Source organism: Somniosus microcephalus, chromosome 33 (assembly GCF_052327205.1).
Source record: "Somniosus microcephalus isolate GS21.2 chromosome 33, FLI_Smic_1.0, whole genome shotgun sequence".
Taxonomy (NCBI): Eukaryota; Metazoa; Chordata; class Chondrichthyes; order Squaliformes; family Somniosidae; genus Somniosus; species Somniosus microcephalus.
Window position 1 is genome coordinate 7,263,118 of NC_141019.1, and position 12,445 is coordinate 7,275,562.

Below are 12,445 nucleotides of genomic sequence, written 5' to 3' on the forward strand. Positions count from 1 at the left end.
TGCTCTGCTATTACATCTTTTATAATGGACTCTAGCATTTCCTCCACTACCAATGTCAGGCTTACCGGTCTATAATTCCCCATTTTCTCTCTTCCACCTTTTTTGAATAGTGGGGTTACATTAGCTACCCTCCAATCCATGGGAACTGTTCCAGAGTCCATAGAATTTTGGAAGATGACCAGCAATGTATCTACTATTTCTAGGGCCACTTCCTTAAGTACCCTAGGATGTAGATTATCAGGCCCTGGGGATTTATCGGCCTTCAATCCCATCAATTTCCCTAACACCATTTCCCTACAAATACTGATTTCATTCAGTTCCTCCCTCTCACTATGTTCCCCGACATCTCTGGGAGGTTATTTGTGTCCTCCTTTGTGAAGACAGAACCAAAGTATGTATTTAATTGGTCCACCATTTCTTTGTTCCCCATTATAAATTCCCCTGATTCTGACTGCAAGGGACCTACGCTTGACTTCACCAATCTTTTTCTCTTCACATATCTATAGAAGCTTTTACAGTCAGTTTTTATGTTCCCTGCAAGCTTACTCTCATACTCTATTTTCCCCCTCTTAATTAATCCCTTTGTCCTCCTTTGCTGAATCCTAAACTGCTCCCAGTCCTCAGGTTTGCTGCTTTTCCTGGCCAATTTGTATGTCCTCTCCTTGGATCTTATGCTATCCCTAATTTCCCTTGTTAGCCACGGTTGAGTCACCTTTTTTGTTTTATTTTTATGCCAAACAGGGATGAACAAATTCTGTAGTTCATCCATGCGATCTTTAAATGTTTGCTATTGCCTACCATCAACCCTTTAAGTAATGTTCCCCAATCCATCCTAGGCAACTCGCGCCTCATACCATCGTAGTTTCCTTTATTTAAATTCAGGACCCTAGTCTCTGAGTCAAATACTTCACTCTCCATCTTAATGAAGAATTCTATCATACTTTGGTCGCTCCGCCCCAAGGGGCCTCGCACAACAAGATTGCTAATTAATCCTTTCTCATGCAGCATGGTGGCATAGTGGTTAGCACTGTTGCCTCACAGCGCCAGGGACCCGGGTTCAAATCCGGCCTCGGGTGACTGTCTGTGTGGAGTTTGCACATTCTCCCCGTGTTTGCGTGGGTTTTCTCCGGGTGCTCCGGTTTCCTCCCACAGTCCAAAGATGTGCGGGTTAGGTTGATTGACCATGATAAAAATTGACCCTTAGTGTTAGGGGGGATTAAATACGTGGGGTTACGGGGTTACGGGGATAGGTCTTGGGTGGGATGGCTGTCGGTGTAGGGACCGGGTGCTAGGGTTTGGATGATCAGCCATGATCTCGTTGAATGGCGGAGCAGGCTCGAAGGGCCGAATGGCCTACTCCTGCTCCTATCTCCTATGTTTCCTATTACATAATACCCAGTCTAAGATGATCTGTGATATCTTCAGTTCAGTGACTGAGATTCGCTCGCAGAGAATCCAGCCATTTTGGATCTCCCTTCACACGCCAATAATGTGCATTAAGTGATGGGCATTGTGGGTATCTCGGTGTGCGCTTAAAGGTGCTTTTGTACCGGGGTTGTTTTCATTCAGATATCAGCCGACTGATGTCCGTGAGCCCAGTCGGCTCGAAAACCCCTTAATAAACTGGTGGGAATAACTATCCGCGTCCATGGCGGAGCACACGTGGGTGTGTTCTTAAAGGGGCAGCCGCCGCAGAAATGAACTCACCTTTTATACTCTCAGACAACGAGCACTAAAGACCCGGGCTGACTTCCTGAACTGGTTAATGTCTCCAATCAAATCGCGCGGGCAAAGGAATGTCAGGCCGACAACGCGCTTGGCATTCGAACGCCATTATCGCCAATGCTCGTTCCCGCCCTGAGCCCTTCACGGTGCTCAGTCGACCAGTCAGCACAAGCAGTCTGAACAAATTGGAATTTCTGTTGCAGAGCCTGCGATTGTGCATGCTGCAACCCATATCGACATTGCTAACAGGAAGTCTGTGGGATGGAGGTGTGATTCAGTGTCTCTCTTATTTTCCTGGTGCCAGGTTGTACATTAAACAGCAGCAAAAGAAAGCAACACTTCGAATGTTGTCTGAACCTATTTTTCCACTGGCAGTGCTAGTTATTATTGCACAGAGCACTGTGTATCTGTATGCCCTCCTCTTTCCCCACCCCTCCGCACCACCACCCTCCCCCTGTCTCCCTGGGCTCGACTGATTTTTTAACCTGCCTTCCTTCTTGTGGTCTATACTGAACGAGAACAGTTGGTTTTTTTTTTCTGACCTGTTTCACGCACTGAACACTGTGCTTTCTGGTGCAAGAAAACAAGAATCTTATCTATCTATATGCAGAAGGTTGCTGTGCTCTGTCTGGATTTCTTTGAACTGTGCAGTTACTCCTGCTCAGGCTGGATTGTAGATGCTGCACTGCACTGCAGTGGCAGGCCAGACCCACACACCGAGCTTGCTCAAGGTAAGAGGATCTTCGAGGCTTCGCTTCCCCTCTGCATTGCGATGCTTCGAGAGGGGGCTTGACCGACGGTACTACTGCCCCGGTTCTGAAAGAATGATTGTAAAAGAAGCAAACTTTCATTTCATTTAATGGGTGTAGAGAGAATCGTCTTGAAGGGTATTAGTGCAGGGGCAAAGTAGAATTACTGCGAGATCTCGTGCCCAAGATTGAATTGCAGTTAGTTTAATGATTGAGACGGCTGTTTTATCATGTTTCGAGGTTCCCAGTAGCTGATCTGCCTGAGCGCTGCGTTCAGTATTCCAGATGTTTCGGGGCTGCAGTTCCGTCTCTTTGGAGGAGCTGTTTTTTTATTGAGCTGCTTTTTGTTGTTCTTTGCTCAATTTTCTCCTCTTCTCTTTTGACTGGGGTTGTTTTTTTTGGAGCTGGGCCGTCCAGTGTGGTCTGTCTGACTTTGGTGGGCTGGAAGTCCTAAAATAACCTCCCCCCACCAACACCCTGAGCTTTTAAAATAGAAATCCATTGCCTCGTTTTTATGATGTGGGGAACTTAGTATTAAAAAGCCTGGAAATGAGAGTTCCCGATAAAAGAAGGAACGAGTTGTATTGATCTCACACCTCTGGGCAACATCTCAAAGTGCTGCAGGTACAATAAATTACTTGAACGCAAATGTATACTAAGGAGATTCACGTACAAATGCGCTAAGCCATGATCCCAACCCCTCTTTTGTAGTTGGCTGAAGGAGTGGCCACCCTTCAGTGCATACTTGGATATGCACTTGAAGTGCTGTAACCTACAGGGCTACGGACCAAGAACTGGAAAGTGGGGTTAGGCTGGAGAGCTCTTTTTCGGCCGGCACAGACACGACGGGCCAAATGGCCTCCCTCTGTACCGTAAATTTCTATGACACCCTACTCTTAATGGCATGGATTCACAGCAGCGTACTATTCCACCACAAGGGGCATTGCGGCTCACCCTGATTCTATTCCCATCCAATGACTACACCCAGGGTCGCTGGTTAGTGATCAGGAGCTGATTTCCCCCCCCACCTCCCTAATCCAGGCACACTGAGGACCAATTCTAGTGCCCCTACCATCGCCTTCACTGGGATCAGCTAATTCAGCCCAGACCGGTGATCAAACCTGGGACCTTCCGAATCTCACGGCTCAGTACCACACACCGAGCTATTGTGGCAGCTCAGGAGATTTAACTTGCTTCAGGATCCATTCGGAGCTCAGAATGAACTTGGATGGCTTTGGGGCCGATCTCACTGGAGGACCTACAACTGGTCCCAGGAGGATGGTAGGGTCCGGGTTTACACTTGCCATTGCCCACAGTGCCAATCACTGAGAGGGAGAGGAGGTGGGGGGGGGGGAAGAAAGAGTCATCACCGTCACTCAGTGTAGAACTGGGAGGTTATACCTATTAGGAAAGATTGAACAGGCTGGGGCTCTTGTCTCTAGAAAAGAGAAGGCTGAGGGGTGACCTGATAGAGGACTTTAAAATTACGAAGGGGTTTCGATAGGGTCGACGTAGAGAAGATGTTTCCACTTGTGGGGGAGACCAGAACTAGAGGTCATCAATATAAGATAGTCACCCTGAAATCCAATAGAGAATTCAGGAGAAACTTCTTTATCCAGAGTGGTGAGAATGTGGAACTCGCTACCACAGGGAGTGGTTGAGGCGAATGGTATAGATACATTTAAGGGGAAGCTAGATAAGCCTCCTTGAAAAAGTGTAACATCCCCACCGACACCTGGGAATCCCTGGCCCAAGACCGCACAAAGTGGAGGCGAAGCAACCGGGAAGGCGCCGAACACCTCGAGTCTCTGCGCCGGGAGCAAGCAGAAGCCAAGCGCAGGCAGCGCAAGGAGCGCACGTCAACCCAAGCACCCCACCCACCCCGTCGACCCAAGCACCCCACCCACCCGCCCCTTCAACCACCGTCTGCCCCACCTGTGACAGAGACTGTCGGTCCCGCACTGGACTCATCAGTCACCTGAGAACTCATTGTTAGTGTGGAAGCAAGTCATCCTCGGCTCATGAGGGAGAAAGAAACAGAAGGATATGTTGATGGGGTTAGATGAAGAGGGGTGGGAGGAGGCTCGTGTGGAGCAGAAACACCGGTACGGACCTGTGGGGCCGAATGGCCTGTTTCTGTGCTGTGAATTCTGTGTAATGTAACATGGGAATGACTGCCTCCTTAGTCACAGTTGATGGATGAGCTGGGAACCTGGATAAACAGGGAGTATCTTGTAGTCAGGCTGTGGAATAAAAACTGTAACCTATTTCACATTGTTCATTGTAGGTTGGAGATGCTGGACATTGATGAGCCCCAGTTAGGAACAGCTGATTTTCATTCACCAATGCCCAGAAGGGTATCATCGCTAATGCAGTCCGTTATCAGGCAGGGAGTCAGCTCATGATGTTTCCGCTACTGAACCCAGCGGCCTTATCACAGAGGCAGAGTCAGAGACCCAGACCTTTGTGGGTCGATGATCTTGCCACCTGGGCATGGGAGCTGGATTCAGTCGCGGGGAAACACTGGCCGTCAACCCACGGACCTGTCCCACAATCCAACCTAAACAAGTGCCAGGATTTCTGGTAAATAAAGTGGGGGGGAGAGGCAAGGAATGTTGTTGATACAGTCGGTGAGGAGAGAGGGAGGGAGGGAGCGGGGGAAGAGGCTTAAAGAGAAAGAAAAAAACCCAGCGACTAACTGACAGGCTGGCTTGGCATCAGCAAGTATTTCAACCACAAATCAAAAAAGCTTGCCTCCTGATCACTGGATAAAACCTATGGCACTGCAGCAGCGATTAGAGTCTGACTGCTGACTGTACACATTTAGCCTGAACTCTCTCTCTCTCTCTGCCTCTGTAGGTGCCCTGTACTGAAGCCAGCCCTGTGAGGTAGCACCCAGCAGAAATGGATCAGAAAGTGTGGACGACACTGAGCCCTGACGAGTTTGCTCAGCTTCACAAGTACATTGAGTGTAAGTAGGACAAGTGCTTGCGATTGCCTCTGACGGGTGTCGCTGTGCCCTCCTGGGCCTTGCCCAGTAGCCATCGCTTCTTTGCTGGGATTTTACTGCTGTTCTTGGTGACTGGGGCCGAAATCAAATATTTCGCGTTCAAAGCCTAAATCCTCGCGGTTCGTACTGGTTGGGTGAAGAGAAAGGGGCGGGGGATGGGAGGCAAGCTCACCAGCAGCCCCAGCTCCACCGCTCCCCCCCCCCACCCCTGCTGCCAGCACGTATCAGAAAATCACAGGCAACATGCCCACAGTCTTCCGATCTGTGCGGCCTGCAGGTAAGGTCTCTCGTCACCAGCAGGGACGGGGAGAATTGCCCCCTGAATGCCACCATTTCATGACGTTGAAGCCGCAGCTCAGTAAGTGCACTCCCCAGGTAGGCCTCAGGCTGGTGACGATCGGGGCGATACAATTACACACATTGTCCCAGGGCGAGAGAGGAGAAAGTGAGCCAGGGCTCCCACTCCTGACCACTAACCAGTGACGCTTATTGGAATGTGTGTGTGTGTGTGTCTCTGCTGTGATCTCCTGCAAATGACTGCCTTCATCTGAAAACAAACTGAGGAGAAACTCCAGGCCTTACAAGCACTAAACTGTGCGTGACTGTGTTCCACAGATGTTGTTGCCATGGTACCAGCAGGACTGGAGCAAACATTGCCACAGAGTATTTAATTGCGCTGTGTCTATCCATATCCCTTTAAACTTCAATCCCATTTAGATCCCAGCCATTCATTCAGCTCCTTAATAAAGAAGGAACCTAAACTGCATTTTTGCTGGGAACCTGCTCACATCTCTACTAATCTGTGTGGATGAAACTTCCTTTAATCTCCAGCTTTCTTTGAAAGATTTCAATTTTGCACTTCTGGCCTTGTGTCCTGTAATCAGGATTTAAAGACGCATGTGCACAACCTAATGCCACCCCCACTCCCTGAGGGGGTGTCACAGTGATATCCCCCCCCCCCCCACCAGCCTCCACATTCAACGGATCATCCTCCGGCATTTCCGCCACCTCCAAAGTGATCCCACCACCAAACACATCTTCCCCTCCCCTCCCCTTTCAGCATTCCGTAGGGACCACTCCCTCCGAGACACCCTAGTCCACTCCTCTATCACCCCAAACAGCCCTTCCCCTTCGCCTGGCACCTTCCCGTGCAAGCGGAGGAGATGTAACACCTGCCCCTATACCTCCCCCCCCTTCCCACTGTCCAGGGCCCCAAACACCCCTTCCAGGTGAAACAGCGATTTACTTGTACTTCTTGCAATCTAGTATCAAATCAAAAAAAAAAATCAAATCAACTTTTATTGTCATTGTTAGTGCACAAGTGCAGTACAACGAAATGTAGGCTTGCGGCTCCCGAGAGTGTACATTTGGATTAAGACATTTAAACATTCAACATACATTTGGCTTGTAATACATTAACATAAATATAACCATAATAAAGTGCATTGGCAGATGTGCAGGCTTTAGAGTTTATTTGTGGAGTTCAGTAGGATGACAGCCCTGGGAAAGAAGCTGTTCCTAAATCTGGTCGTACGGGTGCGAATGCATCTGTAGCGTCTCCCAGATGGCAGGAGGGCGAACAGACTGTGGCTGGGGTGGGTAGGGTCTTTGATGATGGACCGTGACCTCCGTAGACAGCGTTTCTGGTATATGTGCTCTATGGTCGGTAGCCGGGTGCCGGTAATGCGTTGGGCAGCTTTGAGTACCCGCTGCAGGGCTTTCCGGTCATAGTAGCTACAGCTGCCATACCATACTGTGATACAGTTCGTCAGGATGCTCTCTATTGTGCAGCGGTAAAAGTTAGAGATACTGTATTCGCTGCTCACGATACGGTCTCCTCTACATTGGGGAGACCAAACGCAGATTGGGTGACCGCTTTGCGGAACACCTCCGTTCAGTCCGTAAGGATGACCCCGAGCTTCCGGTCGCCTGTCATTTTAATTCACCGCTCCATTCCCACTCTGACCTCACCGCCCTTGGCCTCTTGTACTGTTCCACGGAAGCTCAACGTAAACTCGAGGAACAGCACCTCATCTTCCGATTAGGCACTTTACAGCCTTCCGGACTCAATATCGAGTTCAACAATTTCAGATCATAACCTCGGCCCCTATCACAGATTTTTTCTTGTAATTTTTCCACTCCTTTCCCCCGCCCCCCACTTTCCTTCTGTTTCTCTCTCACACCTGGCAGCTATCTCTTGCCCTGCCAGTACACTTCACACCTAATCTCAGCCTATTACCATCTCGTCTAGCTCTTTTGTTTCTTTCACTTCTTTTGTCCGATCGCAGCCCTGCCTTCAATCTAATTTCTTTTCTTTCCAGTTCTGAAGAAGGGTTTGACCCAAAACGTTGACTCTGTTTCTCTCTCCACGGATGTTGCCTGACCTGCTGAGTTTTTCCAGTGTTTTCTGTTGTTATTTCGGATTTCCAGCATCCGCAGTATTTTGCTATCGTGGTGTCACAGTGACATCCCCCCCCACTCCCTGAGGTGGTGTCACAGCGATATCTCCCCCCCACTCCCTGAGGTGGTGTCACAGCGATATCTCCCCCCCACTCCCTGAGGTGGTGTCACAGCGATATCTCCCCCCCACTCCCTGAGGTGGTGTCACAGCGATATCTCCCCCCCACTCCCTGAGGTGGTGTCACAGTGATATCTCCCCCCCACTTCCTGAGGTGGTGTCACAGTGATATCTCCCCCCCACTCCCTGAGGTGGTGTCACAGTGATATCCCCCCCACTCCCTGAGGTGGTGTCACAGCGATATCTCCCCCCCACTCCCTGAGGTGGTGTCACAGCGATATCTCCCCCCCACTCCCTGAGGTGGTGTCACAGCGATATCTCCCCCCCACTCCCTGAGGTGGTGTCACAGCGATATCTCCCCCCCACTCCCTGAGGTGGTGTCACAGTGATATCTCCCCCCCACTTCCTGAGGTGGTGTCACAGTGATATCTCCCCCCCACTCCCTGAGGTGGTGTCACAGTGATATCCCCCCCCCACTCCCTGAGGTGGTGTCACAGTGATATCCCCCCCCACTCCCTGAGGTGGTGTCACAGTGATATCCCCCCCCCACTCCCTGAGGTGGTGTCACAGTGATATCTCCCCCCAACTCCCTGAGGTGGTGTCACAGTGATATCTCCCCCCCAACTCCCTGAGGTGGTGTCACAGTGATATCCCCCCCCCACTCCCTGAGGTGGTGTCACAGTGATATCTCCCCCCCCCACTCCCTGAGGGGGTGTCACAGCGATATCCCCCCCCCACTCCCTGAGGTGGTGTCACAGTGATATCCCCCCCCACTCCCTCAGGTGGTGTCACAGTGATATCCCCCCCCACTCCCTCAGGTGGTGTCACAGTGATATCCCCCCCCCACTCCCTGAGGTGGTGTCACAGTGATATCCCCCCCCCACTCCCTGAGGTGGTGTCACAGTGATATCCCCCCCTCACTCCCTGAGGTGGTGTCACAGTGATATCCCCCCCCCACTCCCTGAGGTGGTGTCACAGTGATATCCCCCCCCCACTCCCTGAGCGGATGTCACAGTGATATCTCCCCCCCCCACTCCCTGAGGTGGTGTCACAGTGATATCCCCCCCTCACTCCCTGAGGTGGTGTCACAGTGATATCCCCCCCTCACTCCCTGAGGTGGTGTCACAGTGATATCCCCCCCTCACTCCCTGAGGTGGTGTCACAGTGATATCCCCCCCCACTCCCTGAGGTGGTGTCACAGTGATATCCCCCCCCACTCCCTGAGGTGGTGTCACAGTGATATCCCCCCCCACTCCCTGAGGTGGTGTCACAGCGATATCTCTCCCCCCCACTCCCTGAGGTGGTGTCACAGTGATATCCCCCCCCACTCCCTGAGGTGGTGTCACAGTGATATCCCCCCCCCCCCACTCCCTGAGGTGGTGTCACAGTGATATCCCCCCCCAACTCCCTGAGGTGGTGTCACAGTGATATCCCCCCCCCACTCCCTGAGGTGGTGTCACAGTGATATCACCCCCCCACTCCCTGAGGTGGTGTCACAGTGATAGCTCCCCCCAACTCCCTGAGGTGGTGTCACAGTGATATCTCCCCCCCACTCCCTGAGGGGGTGTCACAGTGATATCCCCCCCCACTCCCTGAGGTGGTGTCACAGTGATATCCCCCCCAACTCCCTGAGGTGGTGTCACAGCGATATCCCCCCCCACTCCCTGAGGTGGTGTCACAGTGATATCCCCCCCCACTCCCTGAGGTGGTGTCACAGTGATATCCCCCCCCACTCCTTGCGGTGGTGTCACAGTGATATCCCCCCCCACCTCCCTGAGGTGGTGTCACAGTGATATCTCCCCCCCCCACTCCCTGAGGGGGTGTCACAGCGATATCCCCCCCCCACTCCCTGAGGTGGTGTCACAGTGATATCTCCCCCCACTCCATGAGGTGGTGTCACAGTGATATCCCCCCCCACTCCCTGAGGTGGTGTCACAGTGATATCTCCCCCCACTCCATGAGGTGGTGTCACAGTGATATCCCCCCCCACTCCCTGAGGTGGTGTCACAGTGATATCCCCCCCCACTCCCTGAGGTGGTGTCACAGTGATATCTCCCCCCCACTCCCTGAGGTGGTGTCACAGTGATATCACCCCCCCACTCCCTGAGGTGGTGTCACAGTGATATCCCCCCCCCACTCCCTGAGGTGGTGTCACAGCGATATCCCCCCCCCCCACTCCCTGAGGTGGTGTCACAGTGATATCACCCCCCCCACTCCCTGAGGTGCTGTCACAGTGATATCACCCCCCCACTCCCTGAGGTGGTGTCACAGCGATATCCCCCCCACTCTCTGAGGTGGTGTCAGAGTGATATCCCCCCCCCACTCCCTGAGGTGGTGTCACAGTGATATCCCCCCCCCCACTCCCTGAGGTGGTGTCACAGCGATATCCCCCCCCACTCCCTGAGGTGGTGTCACAGTGATATCCCCTCCCCACTTCCTGAGGTGGTGTCACAGCGATATCTCCCCACCCCACTCCCTGAGGTGGTGTCACAGTGATAGCTCCCCCCAACTCCCTGAGGTGGCGTCACAGTGATATCTCCCCCCCACTCCCTGAGGGGGTGTCACAGTGATATCCCCCCCCACTCCCTGAGGTGGTGTCACAGTGATATCCCCCCCCACTCCCTGAGGTGGTGTCACAGCGATATCCCCCCCAACTCCCTGAGGTGGTGTCACAGCGATATCCCCCCCCACTCCCTGAGGTGGTGTCACAGCGATATCCCCCCCCACTCCCTGAGGTGGTGTCACAGTGATATCCCCCCCACTCCCTGAGGTGGTGTCACAGTGATATCCCCCCCCACTCCGTGAGGTGGTGTCACAGTGATATCCCCCCCCACCTCCCTGAGGTGGTGTCACAGTGATATCTCCCCCCCCCCCACTCCCTGAGGTGTTGTCACAGTGATATCTCCCCCCCTACTCCCTGAGGTGGTGTCACAGTGATATCTCCCCCCCCCACTCCCTGAGGTGGTGTCACAGTGATATCTCCCCCCCTACTCCCTGAAGTGGTGTCACAGTGATATCTCCCCCCACCACTCCCTGAGGTGGTGTCACAGTGGTATTCCCCCCCCACTCCCTGAGGTGGTGTCACAGTGATATCCCCCCCCACTCCCTGAGGTGGTGTCACAGTGATATCCCCCCCCACTCCCTGAGGTGGTGTCACAGTGATATCCCCCCCCACTCCCTGAGGTGGTGTCACAGTGATATCCCCCCCCACTCCCTGAGGTGGTGTCACAGTGATATCCCCCCCCACTCCCTGAGGTGGTGTCACAGTGATATCCCCCCCCACTCCCTGAGGTGGTGTCACAGTGATATCCCCCCCCCACTCCCTGAGGTGGTGTCACAGTGATATCCCCCCCACTCCCTGAGGTGGTGTCACAGTGATATCCCCCCCCCACTCCCTGAGGTGGTGTCACAGCGATATCTCTCCCCCCCACTCCCTGAGGTGGTGTCACAGTGATATCCCCCCCCCACTCCCTGAGGTGGTGTCACAGTGATATCCCCCCCACTCCCTGAGGTGGTGTCACAGTGATATCTCCCCCCCAACTCCCTGAGGTGGTGTCACAGTGATATCCCCCCCCCACTCCCTGAGGTGGTGTCACAGCGATATCCCCCCCCACTCCCTGAGGTGGTGTCACAGTGATATCCCCCCCCCCCACTCCCTGAGGTGGTGTCACAGTGATATCCCCCCCCAACTCCCTGAGGTGGTGTCACAGTGATATCCCCCCCCCCACTCCCTGAGGTGGTGTCACAGTGATATCACCCCCCCACTCCCTGAGGTGGTGTCACAGTGATAGCTCCCCCCAACTCCCTGAGGTGGTGTCACAGTGATATCTCCCCCCCACTCCCTGAGGGGGTGTCACAGTGATATCCCCCCCCACTCCCTGAGGTGGTGTCACAGTGATATCCCCCCCAACTCCCTGAGGTGGTGTCACAGCGATATCCCCCCCCCACTCCCTGAGGTGGTGTCACAGTGATATCCCCCCCCACTCCCTGAGGTGGTGTCACAGTGATATCCCCCCCCCACTCCTTGCGGTGGTGTCACAGTGATATCCCCCCCCACCTCCCTGAGGTGGTGTCACAGTGATATCTCCCCCCCCCCACTCCCTGAGGGGGTGTCACAGCGATATCCCCCCCCCACTCCCTGAGGTGGTGTCACAGTGATATCTCCCCCCACTCCATGAGGTGGTGTCACAGTGATATCCCCCCCCACTCCCTGAGGTGGTGTCACAGTGATATCCCCCCCCCCACTCCCTGAGGTGGTGTCACAGTGATATCTCCCCCCCACTCCCTGAGGTGGTGTCACAGTGATATCACCCCCCCACTCCCTGAGGTGGTGTCACAGTGATATCCCCCCCCCCACTCCCTGAGGTGGTGTCACAGCGATATCCCCCCCCCCACTCCCTGAGGTGGTGTCACAGTGATATCCCCCCACACTCCCTGAGGTGC

The 12,445-nt window shown here is 53.5% G+C and overlaps 1 protein-coding gene across 2 annotated transcripts in view; it reads left to right on the top strand.

Moving 5' to 3' along the window:
* The window catches only part of dgkaa (diacylglycerol kinase, alpha a), a 432,553-nt gene that overhangs the window by 65,480 nt on the left and 354,628 nt on the right, over nucleotides 1–12,445 (top strand). Inside the window, exons 1-2 of one of the 2 annotated variants that reach the window (XM_085972644.1) lie at nucleotides 2,238–2,456; nucleotides 5,334–5,445. In XM_085972644.1, coding sequence (XP_085828770.1) covers nucleotides 5,379–5,445 — 67 coding nt within the window. In that variant the 5' untranslated portion in view covers nucleotides 2,238–2,456; nucleotides 5,334–5,378. Of the gene's footprint in view, nucleotides 1–2,237; nucleotides 2,457–5,333; nucleotides 5,446–12,445 lie in introns of those variants that run through there. The other variant, XM_085972643.1, reaches the window with a different exon arrangement.